Genomic DNA, 27,352 nt, shown 5'->3' on the forward strand with positions numbered 1-27,352 from the left:
CAAAAAAGTCCAAAACACTAGCCATTTCCTTCCGGTCCCGTTACTACGTCGTAATCCAGTTGGAAAACCAAAGGATTAGCAGGAATACCAATTTTAAAAAGGAATCCCCAGGAAATCCCCAACGAATATTGGATAACAAACTTCGGAAAAGTTTTCGAAAACCCAAAATATTGAAGATGAGTTCCAGGAGCCGAGCTCCCTAGTCACTAAGGTATGTTCTAGATTCTAGTATATATAGCTTTACATACAATCACACCACCCTATCCAAAATTCTTCATTATTAGGAAAAAAAATGAAAGAAAAACTTTTACTTCCAAACGAAAAGATCAAAAGCCGGTGAAGTTTTCTCATTTTGTAGCCAGCGAATTTTCATTGAACGAGAAAATGAGAAAATTACCCAACCAGCCAGGTAGTCAGCGGTTTTTCCGCATTTTCATTTGCGCGTTTTCCCATCTGAGGCGCTCAGCCATTTAAAGACAATTAAGTCGAGTCCTCGTGGCGGTCGAGGCATCGCAATTTGTAACCCAAGGAAAACTGGGAACAGCCATCCCACCCTGACTCCCTTCCACGATTCCGAATCCCTCTCCACCCCCGAAGGCCCTCTCCATCCACGTTCCATATCCATATGGAGTGTGCCATGGCCGGTTGCACATTACAACGAGTCCTTGCGCCAGGTGTAAGACCAGGAATCCACAACTCCCGGCACACTCGAAAAAATACATGCTGATTGGGAAAGTTAGCAGATTTTAGAGAAAATTAACATTTTTTTGTAACTATAATTAGAAGCCATGCCAGCAACTTAAAGGCTGTCTTACTAGTTCTAAAACATTTCACTTTTCCTTTTAAAACCAAGGAATGCGCATCAATCCATTTGAAATTAGGCTTCGTAAGCTATCTATGTTCCTTCCAAAATTTGGAAAAGTGTACAGGACCAACGCCAACCTCCTGTGCACTTCCGCTTTGCTGCCTCGCCACTCGTCCTGCTTCACTGCCTCCGTCTTGTGCCCCGAAAGCAGATGGAATGGGAAAGGGCACGGGGTGGGCGGGGGAAAAGGACACGGCCGCGGTGTAAGGGGGCGGGGCAGGACGCATGACACACGCCTAACAAAGGAACAGCCGCATTGCATTCATCATCTTCATTTGATGAAGTGTCCATTCCAATGAATGTCAATGTCAATTTGCCCATTGGTCCTTAGCGAAATTGAAATGGCGACAAAAGTGCGTAATATTAAAAAAAACATAATCATGACAATGATCAGTTTCATATTGTTCTAAAAGTTTCACGAACTAACTAGCGATTGCGATGCTGTTTCAAAAAGTAATACGGTTCCATTACAATTGAAGGCTAATGATTAAAAACAGCTAACTTGAGGACCATGGGCTTTTCATTTGTAAGGATATGCATATGCTATCATATACGATGAATTAGGGATGCTAGTTAATGTTTTATATAAATATTTCTAACAATTCTATTTAAAATAGTATCTCTACAAACATAAATGCTATGGACATTTGAAGTTATTCTTGATAAGAAATAGTAATAAAAGATAATCATTTCGACAAATATATTATGCACCAATAATATGACAATAATGTCTATTCCCACATCAACCAACTGTGATGCGCATTCCACATCCGCACCATCCAAATTCGAGTCCTGTGCCCAACACATGTTTCCGTTATCCTTTCTATCGTATCTGCTGCAGCCGTTAAGTGAATGTGATTAGGCCAGAAAGAAAACGTCACGCTGTCTGAGCTTCTGCATTTTATATTTGGCATTCCGTATGCCCCATTCCCATCCCGGTGGGTTGTCCCTATAACAACGCAGCTGCCGGCGGCGGAGGAGGTGGTGGCTTAGGGGCAGGTGGTGGTGCTATTGGACATTAAAAAAGGGGTCAATGCCACGGACTGGCCGAAAGTGCTGCACCCACTCCATCTATTCCACCCCGAGCCCCTTTTTTTGTACACTGACCATGTGCTGTGGCATGTAACTTTACAGTGAACCAGTCTTGAAACAACGCATTTGTATAGTTTAAAGAATTAAATTTATTGTACATATAGATATAATTAGTGCAACTGCTACCTTTACAACCTGCACTTTGTATGTTTTGAGCTTGCTTCCATTATTTGTAAAGATTCCTATCTGTATTTCAGTTATTATTATTTATAATATATTTTTAATATAATTTAGTTATATTTTTAAATATGACATAGCGAGTTTTGACTGTATATGTTGGCTTAACACACATGTTGTACTAGGCATCGAATTCAAACGGCATTCAAATGAGTTTCCATCTCGCTCTGCCAGCTGAAAATGCACTGCACTCGAAACAGCCGAGACAACAAAAACACCGGCTGTAGGAGCAGCGAGTGCATTTTGACCAATTCGAATTCCCTATTACCAAACTATCAACCCCTTTTGGCCATTGTCATTGCCGGAGTGTTGGTAGTTTGTTCAGTTTATTCAGTTTGTGTGCCGTTGGTGCTGATGTTGGGCAAAACCTTTTTTCCGCCGTAGTTGCATATTCACGTTCGAAGTAACCACACCGCAGCAGCAATAACTATAGCAGCCAGCAGATATATTCGACAGATATATATATAGACGGCTATATATACACGGTAAATCCGCCATCATATAGGGAAAATCCGGCGAGAGCAGCGCATTTGCAGGGAGAATAAAATCCCGAAAAATTTATTTGATCAATAATTTGGCGTTGCGCGTCCTTAGTGATTTGTTCGCGTTGTGTGGGTGTGTACTGTACAGGTGTGCACCTGTGCAGGACGATGGTGTTAGTGTGGGTGTCGTGACTGGGAAAACTTCCCCTGGAAAGCCAGTGAGCTGCACTTTTCACGCGTCAAATTTATGAGCTCGCTAGCCCAGCGCGCCGTTTGATTTGTGAACTAAGGAACCCAAGGAGTAGCCGAGTGCACTTCCGACCGGGGGCAACGCATTAGCTATCCACCCACTCCAGAGCACCGTACTGCCACCCCATCCAAAGGAACTCCCAACTTCGTTTATTGTTTATAAACAACAACTTTGAACGTGACGTATGCCGGGTCGTTTGTCCTGTCCGCGCTTCCAAAATGGGGGATCCCCTGCCATTAACCGAACCGAACCACCAATCCCCTGCCCCCAGCAGGAGTTCAGTTCCCCCTTTTCGGGATGGACGTTGACGTCGCCAGCGTCGCCTTCTCCACAACTTATTTACATTGGGCCGGTTGCCCTGAGAGCAAGTGCATGTGGCAGGTGCAAAAGTGGCAGCAAAAGCGCAGAAAGTGTGAAATTCAGAAGCTACAAATCAGCAGGATTGCAAAAGAGGACGAAAACAAATCTGCCAGACTAGAAATTTCCATAAAAAATTTGAATTTCTAATCACATTGCAGACTTCATAAATCGATCCACAAAGAGCTTAAAGACTTTTGAAATAACTGAATAACATTAAAGTGAAACTAGAAACTAGAATTTAATACTTTAAAAATCTAACATTTCAAATAACTAAAATCATTTAAACTAATATAAAGGAAGTAAAATCAACTTCAACTTTGCAATAAACTTAAACTTTCCATAGCATAAATTCTGCTGAAAAAAAACTTGTTATTTATTAACGATATATGTGAGTTACCTAAACAAATTGTGTTTTCCTTTGATTGATACGCGCATGTAATTTTGTCCTCGACAATTACAATTTGCCCAACTTAATTGGCCGAAGGCAGAGCCGTAGGCCAAAAATGGAATCTCCGGGTGTGGTATTATGTAAGTACAGTGAACTCAATGGCCAACACTAACCCTAGGCAATCACTAAGGATAATTAAGTTAGTAGTCGGTGTGTAACATAATAGAGGATTTACAGGAGAAAGTTGTATTCAATGTTCAAGTTTTTTCACACGAAATTGAAACCAAATTATATAGTTTGCTTTTATATTACCAAAAATTTTAAAAGTTTCTTGAGGCCAAACGAAAATATTTGAATATTATTTCATCTACTTTAAAAGTTTTATGAAAGCCCCTCCTAAAAATAAAACCAACTACGCTTTTGCCTCCGGTGATTCCCCAAGAAAAACAACAACAACAAAAAAACGAGAAATCCCCAAAACATTGCCCCCAAATGTATGCTGTACTTGAAACGAAGGAGCTTGCCCAAAGATTCCCCAGCAATTGGAGGGAAATCAAAATGGCCGACCGGAAAAAATACGACATTGTACACAATAGACATCCGTATATATGCACATATTTATACTTATATACGTAGAGATATATTTTTCTGCTGCTGCTCCTGCTGCGCGGAGAACAAAGCGATGAGGAAATCAAAGCATCAAGAAATACCTGCGAAAAGTTTAATTTCATAGCAACGCCCCAGCGGAAGCAGCACAAGCCACCACCACAGCACCACCACCACCACCACCCACACCACCATCCGCAGCAACAACAAAGGATCCTTGGCAGGCGGGGGCCATTGGGATAGGGGAATGGAGTGGGATTGAGCGCTCGGGTGGATGATGATGTTGATTCCTTATTGAATACCTGCTCTTTGATTGACGACATGCCTTGTTAAGTTTGCAAAATTTCACTTTTTCCTTACAGCATCTCCACCAGGGGCCACTTAAAGAAGCCGAAACATTGAACCTAAACACCGCCATTGCCTTAGACCTCGAAGACGAGTGAATACCTAGTACTAGAGGGATCTAGAAAAGAATACGAGCTTAACTACTAGTCAACGAATTTAGCAACCCAGGTGCAGCCACTATCATCATCGGAGCAAATAATTTTGTGGAGCAGCGAGCGCAAAACATCAAACCCCAATGACCACACGCCTAGCTCCACAGCGCCAGTTCATCCTCTCGACGCGCTCTGCCATCGTGGATGCCACCTCGCCACCTGAGGACTCAGCGGAGGAGCAGCAGCAGCTGACCGTCGAAGTGGAGAGCGCCACCAACGGAGTCATTGGGGGCAGCACCACCAATAGCACCACATCGCCACCGCCGCATGCCGAGCAGTTTGAGTTCTGCACGGAGGATGGAGTCGTTGTGTCCGCCACACTGGAGGATGTCATGACACAGGTGGGTGCATTCCCGAGTAACTTGGTAGAATCTCATTAGAGATAGAATGTATTTAAGGATTTGTTTAGTTATTTTTTGCTATACGTGACTTTCACTTTGATAAAGCAAAGATTTAGTCGCTAGAATTTAGATTAAATTTATGAAATAAAAATTGGTTCTCCACGAAAAAAAAAGATAAAATAATTTAATAAAATAACCATCCTACCTGGATAAATAGGTAAAACTTTTACCCCTCTTGCAGAACTGCCAGCTCTTGCAGAAGAAACTAGTCGACGAGGACGACGATTCGACGGGAGCAGTAGCCACGGATGCCGATCAGCTGGAGGTGATTCGCGTCGTACTGCCCATGGATGCCGAAGACTCGACCAGCGATGCCCACCTGCACGGGCATGTGGTGAACAGCAGCAGCGACACCATGGGCACCATTACCACCACGGAACCGAATGGAACCACCGTGACCCACTCGATACCCATTCACAGTATGGCCGATCTGGCCGCGATCAAGGATGGTGTGGATCTGGCCCAGCAGGTGGCCAATGGTCAGGTGACCGTGGTGCAGACCACCGAGGATGACGATGGAACGCCCTTCATCACTGTGACGGGTGAGTCTAGGAATATAGGATAGAATCTATCCAAATCCAGAATGTAAAAGGATATTTGGTTATAGATCTACTTAATTATGATACGCAACTAAGTTCTATTTTATTAAAAATATTTACATTTTAAATAAGTAAGGAACATTTGGCAAGAAAACTAGACCTCTTATCGTAAGAAACCCAGTCAGGAAGTAATCAAAAGTTAGGATTATTATTATTTTAAGAGAATGTCGCTTTCTAAAACCCCTAAATAACTGATGCTACCAAATTCCCCTAATGAAATATGCCACAAAATCTGATGGATAAATATCAATCACGATGCCACTTTGCTAATAAGCGCAAAAACTGCGATGCCGCAAAAAAATCGCAGTTACGTGCGATTCGCGTTAGCGATTTATTCCAGTTGAGAGCGGAAAAACCCACTTTGGCCAGGTCCTGAGCCGAAAGGGAAACTCCTGATTTCATGGGCGGCACTTGCAGTGGGCGAAAATCAAAGCGGCGACCAGCAAACGGGAAACAACGGACGGCAAAAGTCGCGGCTTTGTAAACAAACATAATGACAGGATCAACATGTCCCGGGAGGGGCAGGATGCGGAGGGTTGGGGAGTGAGCCGGAAACAAGGACCAGCTTAAAATCCGGCGTATTTTAAACGTTTGCCTGATATCACAATTAAAGCGACTTAATTTGAAAACTGAAACGCGGATGAATGGATGGATGGATGGATAGGTGATGAGATGGGTGGGTTGGTGGGTTGGTTGGTTAGGCACATGAATGGTTGGCAGACGCACACACACACCCCGCTGCGGATTGAGATACTACCTGTCCACGGACACACGACACGGATCCGTACGAGCCACGTGCAAAACAAAAAGCAACAAAGAGGCAAAGTGCAGCTGGGACATCGAGACGATGGATGATGAATACAAGGATGAGGACGACACACTGGGTTGTGATACGAGTATACTACCCGGCGCACACATAATTATTATCATCCACTCGAGCGCCGCACAATGAATTAATCGAGATTACACTTCGCCGCGAAACTATAGCTATCTACAACGAAATCGGACAACGGGAAAAGGGTCGGTCGCCTGATTGTTTGCCATCGTACTTGATTTTATTAGCACAAATTACCACCACCAGGACACGCAGGAGGGCAAACATCCGTATCCGAATGGCAACATCGGGTAATCACAACAAATTGAGAGGGCTTCACACGGTGCCTCATCCTGATCCGATGGAAGGGGAGGGGTGGTGCACAGTGGGTGGGGATGAGTCGACGACTCGCTAATAACCGCCCGCTGTCAACTAATACCTTCGTCCTTTTTAAAAGGACCCTCAACTGCATCACTGCGAGAAATCTTTCAAAACTATGCGATATATCATATATCTGCTTGGAAAATACATCATACCAATTATTTGGATAAATCTATAACTTATGTCTCAATTTAATTTTATTAAAGTTTTCAACCAATAACTTTCTCTCAGTGCACTGATTGCCAATAAAAATTGATGCGGAATCCCTTTCATATTCCGTGCGTTAGGGCGTTGCAGCTTCGTTCCTGTTGTGGGTGTTTATCAGTTGGGTGGGTGGGTGTTAGTGGATGGGAGGATGCCCATGTCATAACTTACTCGTACCTTTCTCGAATATGTTGCATTGTACTTTTCAATTGATACGGATTTGCTGGGTGCTCATCGAATCGACGAGGCAGAAGACGACGAGCTTAACCTTTAATAATGCCAGCGAATAAAAATATAAACATACAAAACGCGGGAATCCGTACCAGTTGAAGTGGTTGGTCGGTGATTGCCAGGATGGCCAGGTGGACAACTGGGATGTGGGTGGTGGTTGCCATGTTGCCAAGTAGCTGGCTTCCAAGTTCCAAGCTAGTTAGGGAACTGTGGCATATGCCGGGCTTCTTTTAATTGTGCCAACAAAAACCTATTTGTTCCCGCTGCCCATCGAGATAAGCGCAAATTTATTTGTCAAAAGCGAGTCGCAGTTCATAATTCTCGGAGAATGCTATCTCGCTGTGGCAATCAGAGCAAGTGAAGCTCTACAAAGGACTCACCTCTGACCTCTGACCCAACAACGGTAGCCGGGCCAATCCCCGTGAAGCTCACATCCCCTGCCAGTGTGTCCGGCTCACAAAAAGGTTAATTGTTTGTTGACGTTGTAGTAGATGCAGGATAAGCCAGCTGCGCTCCCCCTCTCCGCCTTATCCTGCACTTGTCTGTTATCGTTATCCTGGCAATTTGTGCACAACCCGGCTCCCATGTTGCCCATGTGGAGTGGAGCTGGGAATTTGCACAAGTGGCGCACCAAAGTGGATATTGCAATAAACCTTTTGAACTCTCAAAACATCCGAAAGAACATTCATCGCTCTGATCAATCGGGCTTGTTCAACTTTTCATTATTTTGATTGATCTATCTTTTAGCTAAACAATGAAGTCTCTGGAAATATTTGTGCTTTTATTCTCGTTTTGATAAGATCAGCAGGGGCTATTAAAATAGTTTAATAATCAGTTTAGAGGGTTTAAAATGGCACCCTGACTTGCATTTATAAATGTACTTCTTTACTTGATCTAATCCTGACTAAAACCAAAGATTTAAAGCTAATTTAATTTATTAAAAATATTTATATCGCTCTTTTAGTTCTCAAGATAACTTTTGTTCTATAAAAAGCTGTCCAAGTTAACTTCGTTTGCCCCAAGATCCAGCTGAGCTATTATCCTTCATCACACTTCATCTGCAATCTGCTAAAGATTCAATCTGAGTCCATTCCAAAGGCAATTACCAAAGCAAAACTGCTTTGGCACTGAAACCAAAGTCATTGAAAAGCCAAAATGTTTTGGGCGAGAATGCGGTCCACTTGAAAGAACCTCAAAAGATTTCGTATATGTCGAAGTGGAATTGTCCTATGCCCTGACAACTTTAAAGGACATTCGCCAGTGCAGCGCCTCCTTGCTTCCATATCCAGGTTTCCATATTCACGCCACTCATCACTTCTCATCCCCAAATGCCCCAAGGGGCACCTGTTAATATTTACAGTTTGCAGCAGCGTGTCAAAGGGAAAATTCAGGGTTCGGGGGTCAGGCGGTTTACAGCCGCAGGTCTGACCGCAACAACTTCAGGATCCACACACATACACCAGGACATGTGCTCCTCGACGAGGAATTAATATCTGAAATATGTCATGAAAAGCGGTGGCCAAGAGGAAACTGCCAAAACAAAAAAAAAAAATGGAAAAGGAAGGGAAATACTGGCCTGACCACGGGGAGAATATGGAAAAATTCCACGCATCGCATGCCATTCCGGCTGCTTTCTCTCGTGGTGCTCCACCCAAACCAAAGGTCTCCAAAATACCCACCCAGCCACCTGCTCGCACCTTATCATCGGCCATGGAAACACCCACAACGGCAGCCCGGCGACGAAGGGATGGCAGCAAGCGATTTGGTTGGCCAGGATACATCCTTCAGCATCCTGATCCCGGGGGTTGAAGAGCGAGCGTGCGAGCGAGAGCGCCGCATGGTGGAAGCGAGACGGCGAGGCTGCCTAGCAACCGGTGAGGAGTGGGATTGGCCAGGCGGCGTTGCCTTGACGCCGTCGTCCTGTTGCCATCCCGCTTGCGTATCCAGCATCCCAGCTTGACGCCACACTGTCGTCCCCCGAGTCCACCCATGTCGACCACCACTTGTGCAGATCCCAGAAAATGCGACTTTGAGCCCGGAATTAGCCAGCACACCGATTGAAACGGGGACGGCAGGATGGGAATGGGCGGCAAGGACGGGGTAGCAAAAAAAAAAAGCTACTCGAGGGTCTGGGTTGGATTACTCGCTACGGGCATACGGATCATAATAGCAACCACCCACCCGGCAACCACCCAACCGCCGAGGCAGCAGCCGCCGTTGTTGTAATTTAATTCGTTGCTGCGCCGCCGTCGTCGTGAGTTCGCCATCATCATTATTTTCGGAGGCATATTGCTAGGATAACATTTGATTTTGGATTCAGTTGTAATTCTACCGTTCGCAGGCACTGGTTGCTCCGTTTCCACGCCATCCAGCATCCAGCATCCGTCCTTCGATTCGATTCCGGCCACAGCCATCGCAACCCAAACCTGTTTGTCGCTTACAAATACAAATACCACCCACTGGAGCAGGACAATTCTGAATGGAGCGGTTGCCTGGTCAAGGATTTCACTTTCGCTTTCCGAACTGAGTTGCTGGCCAGTTGCCAGAAGCAACCGGGTGACTTCTCCACTTACGAAACTAAGCATTGGCGTCTTCGATTTGCATATTTGAACTTGCAACTGTTCGTCGCCGTTTTTAAACGATATTACAGAATCGTTGAATGCCTTCTATATGGATAGTAGTTCTGGAACTCTTCTAATCATATTTCCTACGTTGGATTGAATTTTATAGAGTTGGATTCTCACAAACTTTAATACTCGGATACTTTCAATATGAGATGGGTTTCCTAACTCTGGATTACAAATCTTCAAGCTTACATCTCTGGACTTCGAACCTATGAACTTGAATTTTATATTTCATTTTAGAAAAAAGTTGTTTCTATTTGTTGGAACCTAAATTCTCGAGTTCGAATTGAAAAAAAATCTTTAAAGGTTCAAAAACTATTCGAAATTAGTCAAAAGCTTAAAAGGCAGATATGCATGGGTTTTCAAATGAAAGCGAGAGCTTTTCTAAGCCTAACCAGTTTGAAGTCGTCACCGGAATCATCTGAAGTACCATAGGACACCCACCCGGACTAGGGGCCACCAATTCCAGCAGCCCACGCTCCACTTCCGGCCAAACGAATGCATTCGCGGTACGGCTTTGACTGCCAGACGCGCCATTACCAACAACACCAGCAGACGCACCACCAGCACCACCACCACCACCACCCAACCGCGCCGTGCAGCATTCCGTTGGAGTCGCCGCCAACGCCGCCAGTGATCAGCCCCAGCGCCGCTGCTGCCGTGGCCTATTCGAATCTCCTGGAGAAGTGCCGCTGCAAGCAATCCGTGGCCGCCAATCCCGTTCCAGCACCACCCGCCCAGCTCCAATTGCAGTTGCACCACCATCATCACCACCATCACCACCAGACCTTCGTGGCCAGCGCCAGTGCAACCAGCTACAGCAACTGTTCCGCACTTGGATTGGGTTCGAGAACGGGATCGGGATCGGGAAGTGGAACCGGATCCACGCCATCCACTTCCTCGTTGGCAAACTCGTCTTGTGCCGCCGCAACGAACATTTCGGGGGGATCCTCCAGCACCACCATGTACCACCACCACCATCGACGCCACAATAATTTGTCCTACTGCGGTGGTAAATATCTTACTCTTCATCCAATCGCTTTCAGTTCGAACTTTGAATAGTGCATCTGGAGCACCTGTGTTGTGTCGGGTTAAATGTGTTCGTCGTCAGTTTGTGGGTGTCAAGTGTTTTCCTCCGTGGTGCCAATTGAATGGAGTGAATGGACTGAATGAATGGCTGTTGACTTAATCAATAGTATTTGCCCATAGCGCTTTGTGCTCCAAGTATTTGGTTCAACATTAAATAAACTCTATTGAATGAGTTGAAACAGTAGTGCCGAAAATTCCTGTGTCTTCAATAATAATAATATTATTAAAGTGTATTAAATGATTTTAGCACCAACGGTTACCGACGGAAAAACATCAGTTCAAACCGCATTATACTATCTTTCTTTTAATATTAGTTAGTTTAAGCAATCGATCATAGGCGAACTTAAGAAACATAGCTCTAAATAAGATCTTTATTATCCAAAGTCAAGCTGTGAAGTATATTACAAAATATTTTTAAAAAGAGAATCTATAAATACTAAGTTCGTGGATTTCTTGACATAAATATGTAAAGGACCTCCACTTATGAACTCTATTATCCTGGTTTCTTTCAGTTTCGGGCCAGGAGCAGAACTACCAAGTGCAATATGTGGACTCTGAGCTGTACCATAGCAACTCCAGCCAGACGCAAATGTGAGTGGATCCGGGGGGAGATCGATAAGCTCGACCTTTATCTAAACCCCTTGTCTTTGCCCTTGCCAATTTCAGGACGTATCCGTTCTGCCCGGTGGGGGACTACCAGGGCAACGGCCAGACGGCGTACTACTCGACCGCGGGTCAGTACGGAGCCACCTCGTCGGCCGGAGGCTCCTCGAACGGAGCTCACTCCACGACGCTGCCGTACCTGGTGCCCGTGGAGGAGGGCATCCTCCTCAATGGCTCCGCACACTCGCTGTCGCAGTCGCAGTCACAGTCGCATGGACGCGATTCGCCGCACAGCCTGACGGTGAGTAGCAGGGATTGGGAGCGGGATGCGGACCGGGTGAACGGAACTAATCGCCACTGGGTGCAGGAGGTCGCGTACATCCAGGAGGCGCAGAGCACGCCCCAGACGCCCACCTCGACGACCACGACCCATTCGGCTAGCGGCGGCAGCCTGGGAACGGGCGGCGGAGGCGCCTCCCCGGATTCCGACCAGAGTGCGCTCGGCAGCAGCAACAAGATTGCCTCGGCAACGGTGAGTGCATCCATGGATACGCCCCCACGGACAGCATCCCCTAATAATATACCACCATGCACATCCAACTCTCTTTCAGATCAAGTGGCTGTCGCGCAACTACGAAACGGCGGATGGGGTGAGCCTGCCCAGGAGCACGCTGTACAACCATTACATGCAGCACTGCAGCGAGCACAAGCTGGAGCCCGTGAATGCGGCCAGTTTCGGCAAGCTGATACGTTCCGTGTTCTCCGGACTGCGCACACGTCGCCTGGGCACGCGCGGCAACTCCAAGTATCACTACTATGGCATCCGCATCAAGCCCGGCTCGTTGCTGAACAGCCAGGCGATGGACGACAAGCAGATGCTGACCGCCGGCTACGGACCATCCTCGGACGGATCCGGCGGACCGGGCAGCGGACCGATGGTCAGCGTCACCAGCAGCACTGCCGGACAGCTGGCCGGCTCCAATGGATTGGGCGGTGGCCATGGCCAGCGACACAGCAACGGCACCAAGAAGCACACCTTCAAGCCGGAAACCTACGAGGCGTGCATTCAGGTAGGGATCATAAAAAATATATTGTTATATTTAAAATTATTAATAGTTGTGCTACTGTTCTTTTACGATATATTTAAAAACAATTTTTTAATCAAATCCATTTATTGATTGATTTTTTTCCATCCATTCGTCACCAGTACATCGGCGATGGAACCAGTGCTCTGCCCTCGTTTCCGCCCATCGAGCTGAACCACAGCTTCAACAGCGAACTGACCCTGGAGGACGTGGACACCTTCCGGGGCCTGTACCGGGAGCACTGCGAGTCCTTCCTGGACGCCGTACTCAACCTGGAGTTCAACACTGTGGAGTTCCTGCTGCGCGACTTCTGGCGGGCCAGCGACAACAACAATCTGGACGAGTGCGAGGAGGAGAAGTACTTGAGCAAGACGAAGCTGTATCTGTTGTGCCACTGCGCAGAAGTGCAGAAGTTCGTGCGAGAGGTGGGTGGAGCGGCCACCAATGGTAGCCAATAGATTGCCGGCAATCGTGTTCCGAGTGCTGGGCATGTTCCGCGATTCACAATCTTTCAGAGGTTTCAATCAGCATCGGAAACTATTGTGGAATTTAATAATTTAGTTTGAACATTAATTTTGTACTTCATGAATTGCACCGTGTCTAATATTATAAATCTTAAATATATTGTTTTACTTCCCACCAGGTGGACTATCAATTCTACCAGAACACCGTTGATGTCATCATACCGGATGTGCTCCGCTCCATACCAAACGCCCTGACCCAGGCCATTCGTAACTTCGCCAAGAACCTGGAGATCTGGCTGTGCGAGAGCATGCTGGGCGTGCCGGAGCAGCTGGCCCAGATCAAGACCAGTGCCGTCTCGGCATTCTGCCAAACGCTGCGGCGCTACACCTCGCTAAATCACCTGGCGCAGGCGGCTCGAGCAGTGCTCCAGAATGGTGCCCAGATCTCCCAGATGCTAAGCGATCTCAATCGTGTCGATTTCCACAATGTTCAGGTGAGTCCTTTGTGACTATAGACAACAAAAGGTGAAGGAGGTACTTTGTAGGGCAACAAGACGTATGAGTGATATGCAAACCTATCCAGCTAGTTTTCAAAAGATATACCTTATAGTATATAGATACCCCAACTAATTGATCATTATACCCCACAGGAGCAAGCTGCCTGGGTGAGTCAATGTGCGCCCGCCGTGGTCCAGCGCTTGGAGAGCGACTTCAAGGCCGCTCTGCAGCAGCAGAGCTCCCTGGAGCAGTGGGCCAGCTGGCTGCAACTGGTGGTGGAGTCGGCCATGGAGGAGTACAACGGGAAGCCGACTTATGCCAGAGCCGCCCGCCAGTTCCTGCTAAAGTGGAGCTTCTACAGCTCTATGATCATTCGGGACCTGACGCTGAGATCCGCCTCCAGCTTCGGAAGCTTCCACCTGATTCGCCTGCTGTTCGATGAGTACATGTTTTACCTGGTGGAACACAAAATCGCCGAGGCACAAGACAAAACAGCCATTGCGGTCATTTGTGAAAGGATGGTTAGTAAGCTGATAACACTACATTCTACATATGCTTACTAAAATCCGTTTACTATTCGCAAATCGCAGAAAAAGGACATGGACTTTGAGTTCGAGTGCCAGTTCGCCTACATCACCAGCGACACGGAGCACCAGACGACTCCGAGCTCGGCCAGCAGTGGAGGCGACGTGGGCAACGAGGCCAAGCGACTGAAGCAGGAATGAGGCCCCGAGATTTGGATGTCCATGTGGATGCAGTGGCTGGCATGGAGCAGCATATTCGTAGTGTTTATGTAACCAGTAACCGTTGACCCCATCAGTGTGCACCCCCAGCCCCTGTCGTCACCAGTCATTCAGCTCTGCATTTAATAATGGAACCGTGTTGTATATCCGTAATCGTATCGTATCTGTGTGCTAGTTTATAGCCCTAAGTTCCCTCACAACCAGCGTAGTCAGTCAAAATTTTAGTCGTTAGTTTTAGGCAGGATCCTTACTCATATGCAGTAAAAGATCTTTTGGACGGGCACTTGCGAAATTGGAAATGTCATGATATTGTTTAGTTTTAACCATTTACAAAGATTTCGTTTCTACATTTAATACAACTTCTGTTGGAGATTAGGAAAACTGTTCACTGAAAGTATGTTTTCAGAGTATATTACTTTTGCTTTAGTAACTAAACCATCGTTTTATGATATGGGTCTTAGCTTGTTGACCGCCCAAGGGAGCTTTAACTGGAATTTGTCGAGTGTTGGACTGCCCCCGCATCGAAGTGAAGAGCCGTCCAGAGAGCAAGCAAGTTGAAAGCCAGTGCGGCAGCATCGTCTGGTCTTGTCTGCCCTGATCTGTATTCGTAGGATACGTTTTAGTTTAAGTACATGTGCATTAATAATTGTAATCAACTGTCTACGATAACGATGGGTTTGGAGGTGGCATCAGTTTTGTCTGGTTTCAACAAACGATCTTGTATATCATAGCGCACGGCGCACACCACACACATAGTCTTAGCACCCACACGCGCACTCAGAGGAATTAGTCAGGAAGCATATATAGATTATAGCGAAGGAACACAGCTCACATCGAACAGCTTGCTCAAGTTCAAGTTCAAGTTCTAGAGGAACGAACACCCAGCTCAAAACTCAAAACACAAAACGCAAACCTAAGCTAAGTAAACAACAGGCCTTAAATGTGCAAAGATGAACACTCAATTTTGAAACAATACAATTTACCATACCTATATATTAATTATACATATAGATTCATAAACGTACGTGTATGTATATTTTAACTACAAGGAATCATTTTATTACGAAACATGTATTTTAACAGAGGCGCTTATCAGAGTATTTTATGCCATTTTGGATAAGAGTACAAGCAGCTAGCGAAACGGTTTTTTTAAGTCAACTAATGGGTATGCGGTACGCAGGCCACGAACTGCATCGGTACCCAACAGTCTAGTCCTAGAAAGCACACATCTGAACTATATGCTCTGTACGGCCCAAGAAACCGACGATAATTACCAGCATTTCCTTTGTGGGAACTGGTTTTGCTCTAATTGCGAAATGCTTAGCTAGCATCTAAGTTCTATTGGTTGTTGAAAAATAAAAGTAATTTGAAAACTGAAATTTTAAAATGTCAAAACTATTTATGTATGTGAAATAAAAATGGTCAATGAAATAATAAAACACACTTTTTTATTGCATATCAACTATTCTCAAAAATCAAAAATCTCAGTAGCTTTCAAAATTTGTTACAAACCTTCAGTGTTTTGTTTCGAAAGTACATGGTAATAATACAACATTTGGTGTAATTTTATTATATTTATTTTTTTTTGGTTTCAATTTGTTTTTGTCAATTGATTTTCTAACAACTCTATACAAAAATTGTTTTTCTTAGCTTACAGATTTACAGAGCTTACTTAAGGATTAAATACAATATTGTAGTGCTAATTAGGTGCTTATATTACAACAAAAAATGCATGAATGTTCCTGGTTCGTAAATGGAATTGTTAAATGCGCAAGCTAAGTCGAAGCATCACAAAAGAAAAGGGTAATAACAAAAACGGTTTAATTCCATCAGCCATCCTTGAGTTGGCTTTGTAAATGCTTGGACTCAAATGTCTAGCTCTTTGTACTATTTACTTCTGAGGCCTGATCATGTTCATTAGTCTGGTACGCTTCTTTTAAGTCTTATTGGTTTTCGGATCTTGTATTATTTGGAATTCGGATTTTGCTTACAAATTATTTTACATACATGTTACTTAATCTAAGCCATAGTATACAAATTATTCTTTGCGTGTAAACTATTTACATACGGAACCGCCTTATATAATATCCATATTATTAATTGACTGAACTTTCCGACAATAATTGTTGGTTTTCCATGTATATATAGTACAAATCGTATAAAAGTTCTGTAAAAATCATCAATATACCTCGCTTACGAATACTGGACCGGCAAGTATGTGTGATCAATTCTCTTTCAATTTTCTTAAATGTTAGCTGAAAATGTTCGCAACCAATGCAAATTGTCACCATGTGGTGTAATAATCAACAAAAGGTCGAAATATAAACCTACTGTTCACATTTCGTTGTCAAAATAATCGTTGTGTTGCACATTAATATTATTCTACGACTACGCGTGGAATCGTTTGTCATAAATGCATTGTCAAGTTTCCTATCGATTGAAGGATGAAAATTTATTTGTCAGTAGGGAGATCAAATCAAAAGTTGCAACTCAAACCAGCTCGAGTCTGGTAAAGTATTAACATGCTTCATGCGTCGTCAGTGGAACCTATTGAGTTTTTCTCCTCAAGCGTCAGGCGAATTAAAACGGAAATATCGTCAAGTGGAGCAATATCTCAGTTCTTTGGGAACATTATAATACAGATTTATTCGAGAAGCGACTATAGAAAGATTTAAATTAAGCAAAAACAAATGGGCACAAGCTATCTCTCTCTTTCAGTTGGCACAGGCTCTAATCGAGATTTAAAATCAAACAGCAGCCAAACTGAACTACAAATAAGAAGGGAGATTTAATAACAATTTGGGTTTTGACCACGAAACTGAAAACTGATATTCGATATTGGATGATGGGGCTTCTAGGATTACGTTTAAGCGTAGCATGGGTTTCTTAAATGCCAAAGGTCTTAAGCTAATTGATTAATGTAATGGGTTTTTGGGCTGTGCCCCGCTTTAGATGACGCGGTTGACCAGCGGCATCTTGCGCCTGTTGTAGGTGGGCGGATGCTGCTGCGGCTGTATGACTTGCTGCACCTTCACTTTCTGGCCATATTGCTGCTCCAACTCGCCAGCCGGTCCAATCGCATAGTTAATGTCGACGCGAGCCCGTTTCGATGCCGGCTGCTGGTGGTAGCCATCGGTGGCATTCAGATCGGCAGGGTTCAACTCAATGATGTGCTGCGCCTGGTCATTCGCGATTATTCGACGCACTGACTCCTTATCATCCTCTATGTCGATTGCGTCGTATAGATCGCCGACCTGAAGAATGAATGGGAATTATAAAATTGAACGTTCACGAATATCATTTTTCAAACTCACCTCTATATCGAAGTCGTTACTTTTTTGACCAAGTAGTGCATGGTTGATGGGTAGGTTGTTCGACTGGTTTCCGTTGGTATGACGCTCATCTTCGGCATCAAAATCGCCGATAATTTGCTCGTCATCATCCCCATCCTCCTCCTCGTCTTCATCGTCCTCTTCTACCAGCATTGCATCCACCATAGTGTCCTCGAATTCGTGTTCCTCCAGATCCGAAGACTCCTCAATTTCCGATTGCGAGTCCAGCTCTACATCCGAATCGGCCGATCCGTGCTTCATCTCTCCCCTTTCCAGGGACTCCAGATGCTGAGGATATACCATGGCTCCACGTATGGCAGCCGGATCCTTGCGTGACCACTTTTGCACCTCCTCGTCCATCTTGTTGATACGATCGGGATTCATGGCCCAACGGCAGCCCTTTCTCTGGTTGCCATTCGTCGCTGGTCTTTCGATCTTCTCAAAGCATTTGTTTAAAGACAGGTTGTGACGCACACTGTTTTTCCAGCCGCTGGGGGCATTCTCGAAGTACGGGAAATGCTGGCAGAGGAAACTATATATTTCCGAGACCGGAAGGGATCCTGCTCGCGAATTCTTGAGGGCCAAAGCGATGAGGCAGGAGTACGAGTAGGCTGGCTTGGGAAATGGACTGCCCACGGGTGGCAATTTAACCTTTTGCTGCAGAGGCTTCACCAGGCCGGATCCAGCTCCGCTCGCATTGTTATTCGCTATGTTGACCAGGTTGCTAACATTCCCTAGGGGAGACGATGCAGATGAGGAGGACAGTGATGATGGTGATCCCAGGCTGTAGTTGCTCTGCATTTGATGATGCGGAGAGTTTGCCGCCGAAGCAATGCTCTTTGGTGTGGTGCTGGCCTGCAGTCCTCGCTTGTTTGAGTCCTCACGCTTGAGACCCATATTGGATCCTGCTCCTGGCGACATACCGCCAGGTGACTTTACCGAGGAGGTTTGCTTCAGTTTCTGATAAGCTGCACTGTTGGCAAAGGTTAACCCACCGATGCCGGGCGCCAGTTTAATGGTGTTGGTCGCCCCAACACTAGCATGTAGCAGTGTTGATCCTTTTCCCTTGCCCAGCTCCTCCAACGAATTGGGCACTGGACTGGACTGTGCTTTACGCAGCTCTGTGACCAAATCCTTACGTACAGCATCCACGGCCGAGGAATTACGCCGTTGAAGCACCGAATTTGTGGCCATTGTGGCGGGCGCTGTGGTTCCGGTGCCCGTGACCACGGATATTTGCTTGGGAATGTGTGCCATAACCTGGTCACGCCGCATGGAGCCTGCACTGACCTTCATCTGAGCCGGCGAAAATGTCAGGTGCGACTTGTGCTGATCCCTTTCGGCGCTGGGCGACGAGGGCACCGCTCCCGATCTTCCCTGTGTACTTGAGGCTGTCTTGTTTCTCTTTGGCGAGAACATTCCTGCGGAAGTCGAGTTTATCAGTGGCATTACGGAAATGGGGTTCACACAGGCCCCCAGATCCGCATAGTAATCGCTGTTGGACCACAAACTGGCCGACGAGCCCATCCATTTCGCTGTGGGCGAGGCGTGGAGTCCGCTGTTGGTCAGGAAATTCGCATTCGCATTATAGGAAGCTGAATGGCTGCTGTTTCCATTGCTCTGGTTGTTATTAATCGCGGATATAGCTTCCAGTGTTTGGTCCAGGGACGAGGTCAAGTCGCTGCTGGAACTGCCCACCACATTGGCGATCTCTGCGCGGATGTCCACGTTCAGCATCTCCTGCATCGAGTCGGATACATAAAAGTCCAGCGAGGGTCCAGCCGCATCCTGCAGAAGTAAAATACATTTGGTTATAAATACAGTTAATACAAAATAACAAAAAATGTCTTAAATCTCAAAACTCCTAAAAAATAAGAAATTCGTTATATTTTTTATTTCAAATAACTAGCATTGCTATTGCATTTATTGCATACTATATAGGAATCAAGTATTTGCTCGCTCTGCAAGAATATACTATTTCATTTTATCCGCTACGCTTAGCACAAATCAAAACAAAAACAAATCCAGAAACACGTACTGATCGTTTTCCCGCGCTTTTATTTTCCTAAGAACTCGTAGGTTACAATTCCTTTGCACATATATAGACGCACATACATATGTATGTATATAAGAACATACATACACATGTACATATATTATAATGATTAAATCTGTAACACAAGTCGCTCGAATCTGGGTCCGAATACGAATCCGATATCCCCGTGCTGATATTTGTGGGGATCGTATAAGTTTTCATTTTCTACATGAGGCACGGACAACAACAATACACAAAATAGCAACAACAACAAATGAGGGACCACAGGAGCAACAGAGCCGAGTTCAAAACCAGTTTTGCGCGCCAAGGCAGGCAGGCTGTAAGAGGAAAAAAAAAATAAACAAAACCGAAGCAGACGGCCAAAGGATAGGAAAAGGGAAAAAGTCGGGGGTTTGGATATTTCTGAGTTCCCTGTAGCACGCCCAACAACAACAGCAAAACAACGAAAATAACTCATGTTGCAACACCAGAACCAGTACAACAACAAAAGTACCAGCAACATGTAAACATTTTCTGAGAGTACATACAGTGGTGGCTAGCAAAATAAACACACCTTAAGTTATTGATAATCATTTTAGTCTAATAAAATTGTTTGAATGTTGAAACTTTTAAGAAACATTTAAGAAAAATTACAGAAATATTTCGATATTGGTTAAAATTTCTCGTGTAATCCTTAAAATGCTATTATCTTGCCGCTCGCTGTATTTACACAACATAAACATATCGAAAAAAGTGGGAGGCAAAGGAAAAGGAGTCGAGGTCCAGGCCGCGGGAAGGCCACACAGCAGCAACAACAAAGTTGATGGCCAAACCGGATATCAGAAAAATTGAAAGTTTTATGCAACACAATCGAGGAATCGCGGGATCTTGCTGCGCCTGTAGTGTCGTAAGCTCTCTTCCTCCCGGCCAAAAGTGACTCACTTTTTGAATTTTAACAATTCAAAAAAAAAATTGTAACCCAATAATTTTTATAGTTGTTAACTATCTTTCCAGAATTTTCTTCAGTGTTGCGCGAGGCAAAAAGGGAATATTAAAGCCGTACAAAAACATAAAAACAGGGAAACTTCGCTTGCGCTGTTCTCAGTCGTTGTTGTTGTTGTTTTCCCCTTTTTTTCTCTATGTATGCGGCGAAGTTGAGAGAGACAGAGAGCGAGAGTAGACCATGACCAAGAGAGCCAGAAAGAGAGGGTAGGAAATTTACAAAAACATAGAACGTACACAACAGAGCTGCCACAGAGGCGAAGTTGCGACCTCTGTTGCGCGTACAGTAGGCAACAAAACATGCGGCGAGTTACTGAGAACGGAAAACACAAGGCGGCCAACAACAGAAACGAAGTAAAGCAAAAGCAGCAAAAACAGAGCGAGTACTTTTGCTTTTTGCTGTTTTCGCTTGCGAACTTTGGTATTCTTTTCGGTTTTTATTCGCAGCTCTGTTGGAAAAATGTAATATGAAATTGGATGCTTTTCGTACTTTACAGTTTTTGGGCGGCTGTTAAAAGTGGCGCTGCTGTTAGATGCAGTGTGTGAGTGGGATGGCAAATTGAGCGAAGTGGAGAGAGAGGGAGTTCAATGTCAAGGTGTCCTTGAAGCGGAGCAGAAAACACAAAACACTGACCTGACCCCAAAAAAGGGGGCGGGGTCCCTTGGTGACCCTCAACGAGGACGACTGAAGTGTTTTTGCTTTATGCGCGGGAAGGATGGAAAATCGATAGACAAGAGCATACATATACATACATAGACAAAGCGGAATGATGATATTTGTACGTACATATAAAGTTTGCCACACGAGAGTGATAAGTTGCATAATTTAGCAGGATATCATAAATTGGTGCAGGCGCATGTTCGGGTGTCCTTTTATCAGACTGAAAAAGGCGGAGAGAACTGTTTGCTCCCCAAAGAAGCACCTTTATCCTGCTCACAACCCCTTCACCAGAAATCCCCACCATTCCCCCCATTCACCATTCCCAATGCGAAATCCCATGTGTCTGCGACGAAATAATCGGGATGTGAGGAATGCCAAAAGGGGCGATGCTGGGAATTCTGTGGATCCCGGTTTTGTCAGTTCGAAATTTCAAGTGGCATCCAAGTGCTTCCGCCCATTTTCCCATTATGCTATTGAAATGCACTTGGGGAAATGGGAAGTCACTAAATAAATGTAATGTAACAGGTGTGTTATTATAATAGAAGACATACATATAATGCAAATATAAGTCGATTGTACTGAAACCACAAGATATTTGAGATAGCAACAAGTAATAGCCTTTCCTCGAGTGCTGGCTTTCCCATTCCAATCGTATTGCATTGGATCACCACTCCTAGTTGCATCTGAACCATTCCCTGCTTCCGCAGATGGCGCATCCTGGCCCAAACAAAATCGAATTAGCTGGCGGCAGGTGTTTGGCCGATAAGCGAACAAGCGAGCCGGGCTAAAAGTCAGCAGTCGTTAATTCTTGCTTTTCGAATGCAGCCACCATGCAACATGCAACACAGTCGATAAAAGGGAAACTAGGAGGAGGAGCACTCACAAGTCAGGGAGCCTGAAGAAAGAAAACAGAAGACCGGGACAGCTGGCCAATCTTCAGCAGCTGGTGGTGCTCTGGAGTTTCTCATTTTTTGGTTTTCAATCGATTTGTATTGAGTAGCGATAAGAGTCAATGAAACAAAGTGTCCGTGATTTGGTTTAATTGATATTTGAACAGGGAGGATATACATAGGTTGCCGGAAAATGAGAAAAAGCAGATCTAAGATGAGTGACCCAATCCATTATAATGATATAGAGGCGAAATGCATCTGCCAGTTCTCAGATCTTCCCATCATATCGTACGTTTATTGAACCTAAGAAGATAATAGCCAAATAAATCAGTTGCCCCTTTGCATTTGAATGTATTATTAATGATATAACGAAACAAATCGATATGATTCAAACCTTAACTCTCCAAATCGCCAACCCTTCGTCCTAATCTACCCCAATTGGAATATGATTCACCAATTTCGTACAGATTTCATGCTGAATTATGTGTTTTTGTTTGGCAAGTTCGGCAGCCCTTTAACCCTTTGCCACCAGTTAACCCGCATACTCAGCTCCAAACCCTTCCGCCTTCACCCCCGCAGTCATTAATTGAGCATTACAACCGGAATAGAACGCAGATGATATGATATGGCTCCATTGTGGGAGTGATATAATGACTGAAGAGGGTTTTGCTCAACGTCGGTGCTTCCCCTTCTCAGCTGGATGATTTTCTTCGACCTCCCCTCGCTAAATTCCTGCTCAAGTTGAGTGTGTGTGCGTGTTCCTGTCTGTGTGATAACCTTTTGGCCTGCCCTCTGTTGAATTGCCAGTTTCCAGTCGAAATTGGAGGAAAAGGGGCAGGGGAAGCGGACTCAGGCAGCTGCAACTCGAGGGTTGATAAGTCTCTAGTTTTGTTGTGTTGTTTGCGGTACAGTAAGCGATCGATTGAGTGAATTACACCATTCAGAACTTAGGGGTTCTAATTACATTTATGTAAATTTGTTGGTTTTTTAATATAATTTGATATCTTGAACCCTTCATATGCGTACGGGAATATATTAATATGAACATATACTTCTGTATTTGTCATAACACTAGATGCACAAAAATATATCAATCTATGGGTATTTAAGATTTGCGTATTTTAGAAGCTATCCGCATTATCGGTAGACCACTGTAGCTTCCTATTCTTCTTCCTGCCGTAAGCTGCAATTCCAGAACCAGAATCGTAAACAGTTTAGAATTGCATTCGCGCCAACGGAAACCTAACTTCCTGGCTCTAATTAGTTTACAGCTCGGGCCTCCGGTGCCAAGGAATTGCCACTTTCCGCACCTTTTTTTTCAAATGGGGGCAAAACGAGGACAGTGTGCGGGTGAAGGGTTAATAAATCCCTCAGCACGAGAGACCTAATAAATCAACCGGCTTTCGAATGCGGCGTTCAGAAACACGAGGAAAAGGCCTAGCAAGTCAGTTTGAAAAGCCTGCCCACCTTTCTCTGCCCCCCACACCTCAACTTTTGTATTTTTTTTTCTGTTCTTACTTTTTTGCCCCCCCAAAAAATTCTCGAAAAAATGTGCCGAAATAAAAATGCATCGAACAGGCGAGCAAAGTTCACAGCAAGCTACTTCTGGCCATCGGTGGGATTAAAGGAAAATGCAAAAGTTGTCAGTAAAACTTCGACGAGGCCTACAGCCCCCACTCCTCCCTCCGGTAATTCAGCACCCCTCCATCCCCCCATCGTAGGTCATAAAAAGTTGTTGCTGCTCAGTTGCAGCTGCCTACAGTTGGCCTTTTCAAGTTGTGCAACGAACCAAGGAGCTGCCGACGAGGGTATTTTCGTCCTTTCTCGGCAGGATTCGTCACTGGCGATTGTTGTACGTGTTCTCCTGCATTTCCTGCATCTGCTTCGTTTCTTTTGTTGCACATATTTTCCATCTTTCTCCGCCTTTCACCTCCGAGGAAATCACTCTGCTGACACACAGAGAAAACACAAGAAGAGATGGCAAATAATGATGGCAGGAGGATGGTAAGGAGTGGCATGCAATGGAATCCCTCACTCAGGTAAAACCAACGATTTCCGTGGACCTTTCTGGACGAATCTTCCCTGGGGTCATGAGCGCCCATTTGTAAATTACTTTATGGTGCAATAAAAGTCGCTTGCCTGAATTGCCGACCGATTCCCAACGCAAAGTAACATCCTTAAACACACAGGATGATCCAGGGTCGTAAATCGTTTTCAAATCTCTCGGTTTAGCGGGAAGTAAATCGGCAGATTCTTCGGGTTATTTCATTCATTAACTGCATGTGTTTTAAGAAATCAGATTTGCCAAATGTTTATTTTTAGCCTGGAAATCCATTTGCTGAGGCTGTCAGGGTTTTTTGGGGCAATTAGTTGGAGGTATCTTACGATTTTTACGAAATATATGCTGCATAACTTCATTGTTCATTAACTTAATTGCCATACAAACCAGTTGGTTTCATGGAGATTTAAATTTCTTTATAGAAAGAAGAAAGGGATTTCTTCAAAATGCTAATGACTTGAAGACACAAAACAATTTTATTTATATTTAAATTAGTCTATATATTACCCTGCAAAGTTTCAAGTATCTTTTTGATATAATTGGCAAGATTTAGCCGCTCTAGATCTTGACTTTCATATGGGTAATAGCAAATACCACACGAGTGTTTGTACCAACATGTGTATGGGTGTGTGTGCGCTGGGGCCGTGAGAAAATCTATGCGGCATACAGCTGGGCGCTCATATTCGGCAGCAGAGCGAAATGCAGACAAGTGGCAGTCCTCCCACAGTCCTTGTGCGCCCATCTCTTTCCCACCTACTGCGCATTTTGGGGTAGGTGTGTCGCCACCCACTGAAATCGCCCCATTTGAAAGGCCCCAGTGGAAAGCGCGTTGAACTTTGAAGTTGCTCTTTGTTGGCTTTTTGCTTTGATTTTTGTTTCACTAATTTCTTTCTTTGCTGCCATGTTGCTGCAACAAAGGTTGCCGAAACCTCGGAGACGAAAGAGAACCGTGCGAAAGAGATGGAGAAGGTGGGAGAAAAGCTTTTGATGTGGGAATTATTGTCGACTGTTGCTTTTTGGTTTTCTTTTGTTCTCACACTCACACAAGCTGAAACGATTTATTTTGTTTGCTTTTCTTTGTTCCCCTTCGCACACGCACACGCTTACTGGGAATTCGCAACACTTGTAGATTGTGCGTGCGTGTGTGTGGGTGCGTTGTGGAGTTTTGCATGTTGCAACTAACAGGCGCACGTGTTTTCCCTAGTCCTTACGTTTGATTTTCCATTTGAAAATATGCAAACTTTGTAGGAGGTCAGTTCTTCTGACGAACTGACGATTAAGGCGGTTAGTCTTAGTTCAAACCTCACAGCCTTACCCCCACTTTCTGGTCCAAAATCATTTGCCACTTGGTTGGTCTGTGACTAAAACAGCCTAAAACAGATGAAAACCGAGAGATTCGAGGTGAACGCTTGGCCTTCAAAAAGTTTAAAACGCAAAAGCCGAAGAGGCCCCCAGACGAAAAACTCAGCGAACCGGCGGAGAAACACACTAAAGGCCAAGGAAATAGGACTGCAAATTTAGTAACCTGTGCTAGACTGTCGAATGTGATAGGAAAATCGCCGTAACTCTACAGTGATAAGCTCTCTAAAATTATACAAAAAATGTATGCCAAAATAATTATCCTTATAGTTGAAAACATTCTTTGGTTCCTTCTCTCATACTGTGTTTCATTAAAGAGTTTCTCTTTGAAAATGAATATAAGAAATTCGTAAACCTTATAAATTACAACAAATAATATATCCTAAGCTGTGCTATTGTTTCATCCGCCGCTGTGTGTGACAGAAAATAAATAAGCCAAATAATTGCGAATGGCTACAACAAAAGAAAGACTTGTGCTGGTTGCGCCAAAGTAAAATACTCCAAGTGTCTTTAATAATACAAGTAGAATAATACAGGCAATCCCCTTCCGTGAAAAGTGAATTGATGTCCACAATTAAGTGCGAATAACAGTCGCTTAACAGAGGTGAATTCTGCGGCTAGCCGAGTTAGTAACCCCCAAAATAAACAGCAGACTTCCTCAAACGCAATGGTATTACACTTCCATTATTTATTATCGGCGCTCCGCTGTTCCGGTTGTAATTAATCATAAGTTTATTGGGCGAAAAGGCAATTTTCAAAGTTTAACGATCAAATGTAAACACAGACACACACACAGAATCGTTAAACGCGGCGAGGGCGAATTGGCGAGTCAACAACAAAGCTTTGGAGCGAGCGAGGCGGGGAATATTTGGCCGCAGGGGCGAGCGAGATGGCGAGTGGAACCAAAGTTTCGCCGCCAAACTGTTCTTGGTGGTGGGTTTTGCTCGTCAGGTCGGTATGGGAACAGTTGGGGTGTGGGGAACGTGGAGACCGAACGTTAAATTCAAAAATTGCGAGTGTGTGGGTGGGTGTCGCCGGCCGGCCAAATGTTTGCGGAAAGTTATTATTCTCGCTGAGCTCGCCGTATTTGTTTCAACTTACCGCATATTTGCTGAAGAATCCCTCGTGTATGCCGCTCGAATAATCCTCTAGTTCGAACATTTTGATATCTCTTATGTTTTTAGCATGCACTTTGTTTTGATCGATGTTTCCGCCTGTCGACGATTTCACCGGAATATCGCCCGCCGCTCTGCTTCTTACTTTCAATTCCAATTAACGGTTCTATTTCGAAACAGCGCACAAAAAAATATATTCAGTGTAACACCGTTGTTCCTTGGCAATCCAAGCCGTGATCTCGACACTTTTCAAATTCTACTTCCTCCAAAAGGACATGGCGCTCGCGCTCAATTTATCGCAGTTATCAGGAGCGCACAATACCGGTCTCGTATTCGAAGTCGCGGAGCAGCGATAAAACAAACCCGCCCGGTCAAAATTCGAACGTAAAATGAGAGCGCAGGAGACCGGTGTGACCGTAGCTCCGTTTTTGGAAAACGTTGACAAT

The 27,352-nt window shown here is 44.7% G+C and overlaps 2 protein-coding genes across 7 annotated transcripts; one reads left to right on the top strand and one right to left on the bottom strand.

Annotated features, from left to right (window-relative positions):
- Positions 1–72: 72 nt before the first annotated feature.
- LOC27206685 (DNA-binding protein RFX2) lies at positions 73–16,257 on the top strand. 6 transcript variants are annotated; one of them, XM_016182487.3, is made up of 10 exons: positions 73–211; positions 4,583–5,058; positions 5,276–5,660; positions 11,573–11,651; positions 11,727–12,195; positions 12,275–12,733; positions 12,871–13,173; positions 13,392–13,706; positions 13,863–14,231; positions 14,301–16,257. In XM_016182487.3, exons 2-10 carry the CDS (start codon positions 4,801–4,803, stop codon positions 14,433–14,435), a joined length of 2,772 nt encoding a protein of 923 aa, XP_016035278.1. In that variant the 5' UTR covers positions 73–211; positions 4,583–4,800; the 3' UTR covers positions 14,436–16,257. The 6 variants fall into 6 exon arrangements, with proteins under 6 accessions (XP_016035278.1, XP_044779271.1, XP_016035281.1 ...); XM_044923336.1 differs by lacking the exon at positions 73–211 and having other exon boundaries at positions 11,727–11,964; positions 12,031–12,195; XM_016182490.3 differs by lacking the exon at positions 73–211 and having other exon boundaries at positions 5,300–5,660; positions 11,727–11,964; positions 12,031–12,195.
- Positions 16,258–17,050: 793 nt separating this feature from the next.
- On the bottom strand, positions 17,051–27,312 carry LOC6728649. Its single transcript, XM_002103953.4, has 3 exons — positions 26,893–27,312; positions 17,768–19,573; positions 17,051–17,707 (listed from the first exon to the last, which is right to left on the bottom strand). The coding sequence occupies exons 1-3, from the start codon at positions 26,950–26,952 to the stop codon at positions 17,402–17,404; spliced, it is 2,172 nt and encodes a 723-aa protein (XP_002103989.2). The 5' UTR covers positions 26,953–27,312; the 3' UTR covers positions 17,051–17,401.
- Between the last annotated feature and the right edge of the window lie 40 nt (positions 27,313–27,352).

Source organism: Drosophila simulans, chromosome 3R, assembly GCF_016746395.2.
Source record: "Drosophila simulans strain w501 chromosome 3R, Prin_Dsim_3.1, whole genome shotgun sequence".
Lineage (NCBI taxonomy): Eukaryota > Metazoa > Arthropoda > Insecta > Diptera > Drosophilidae > Drosophila > Drosophila simulans.

Bases quoted from the DNA above. Each gene is read 5' to 3' on its own strand.
- LOC27206685 (XM_016182487.3), top strand. From the start codon at position 4,801: ATGACCACACGCCTAGCTCCACAGCGCCAGTTCATCCTCTCGACGCGC. The intron at 13,707-13,862 runs GTGAGTCCTTTG...TATACCCCACAG, and splicing joins TCGATTTCCACAATGTTCAG to GAGCAAGCTGCCTGGGTGAG. The intron at 14,232-14,300 runs GTTAGTAAGCTG...CGCAAATCGCAG, and splicing joins CGGTCATTTGTGAAAGGATG to AAAAAGGACATGGACTTTGA.
- LOC6728649 (XM_002103953.4), bottom strand. From the start codon at position 26,952: ATGTTCGAACTAGAGGATTATTCGAGCGGCATACACGAGGGATTCTTC. The intron at 19,574-26,892 runs GTAAGTTGAAAC...TTACTTCTGCAG, and splicing joins GATTCTTCAGCAAATATGCG to GATGCGGCTGGACCCTCGCT. The intron at 17,708-17,767 runs GTGAGTTTGAAA...TTCATTCTTCAG, and splicing joins GTAACGACTTCGATATAGAG to GTCGGCGATCTATACGACGC.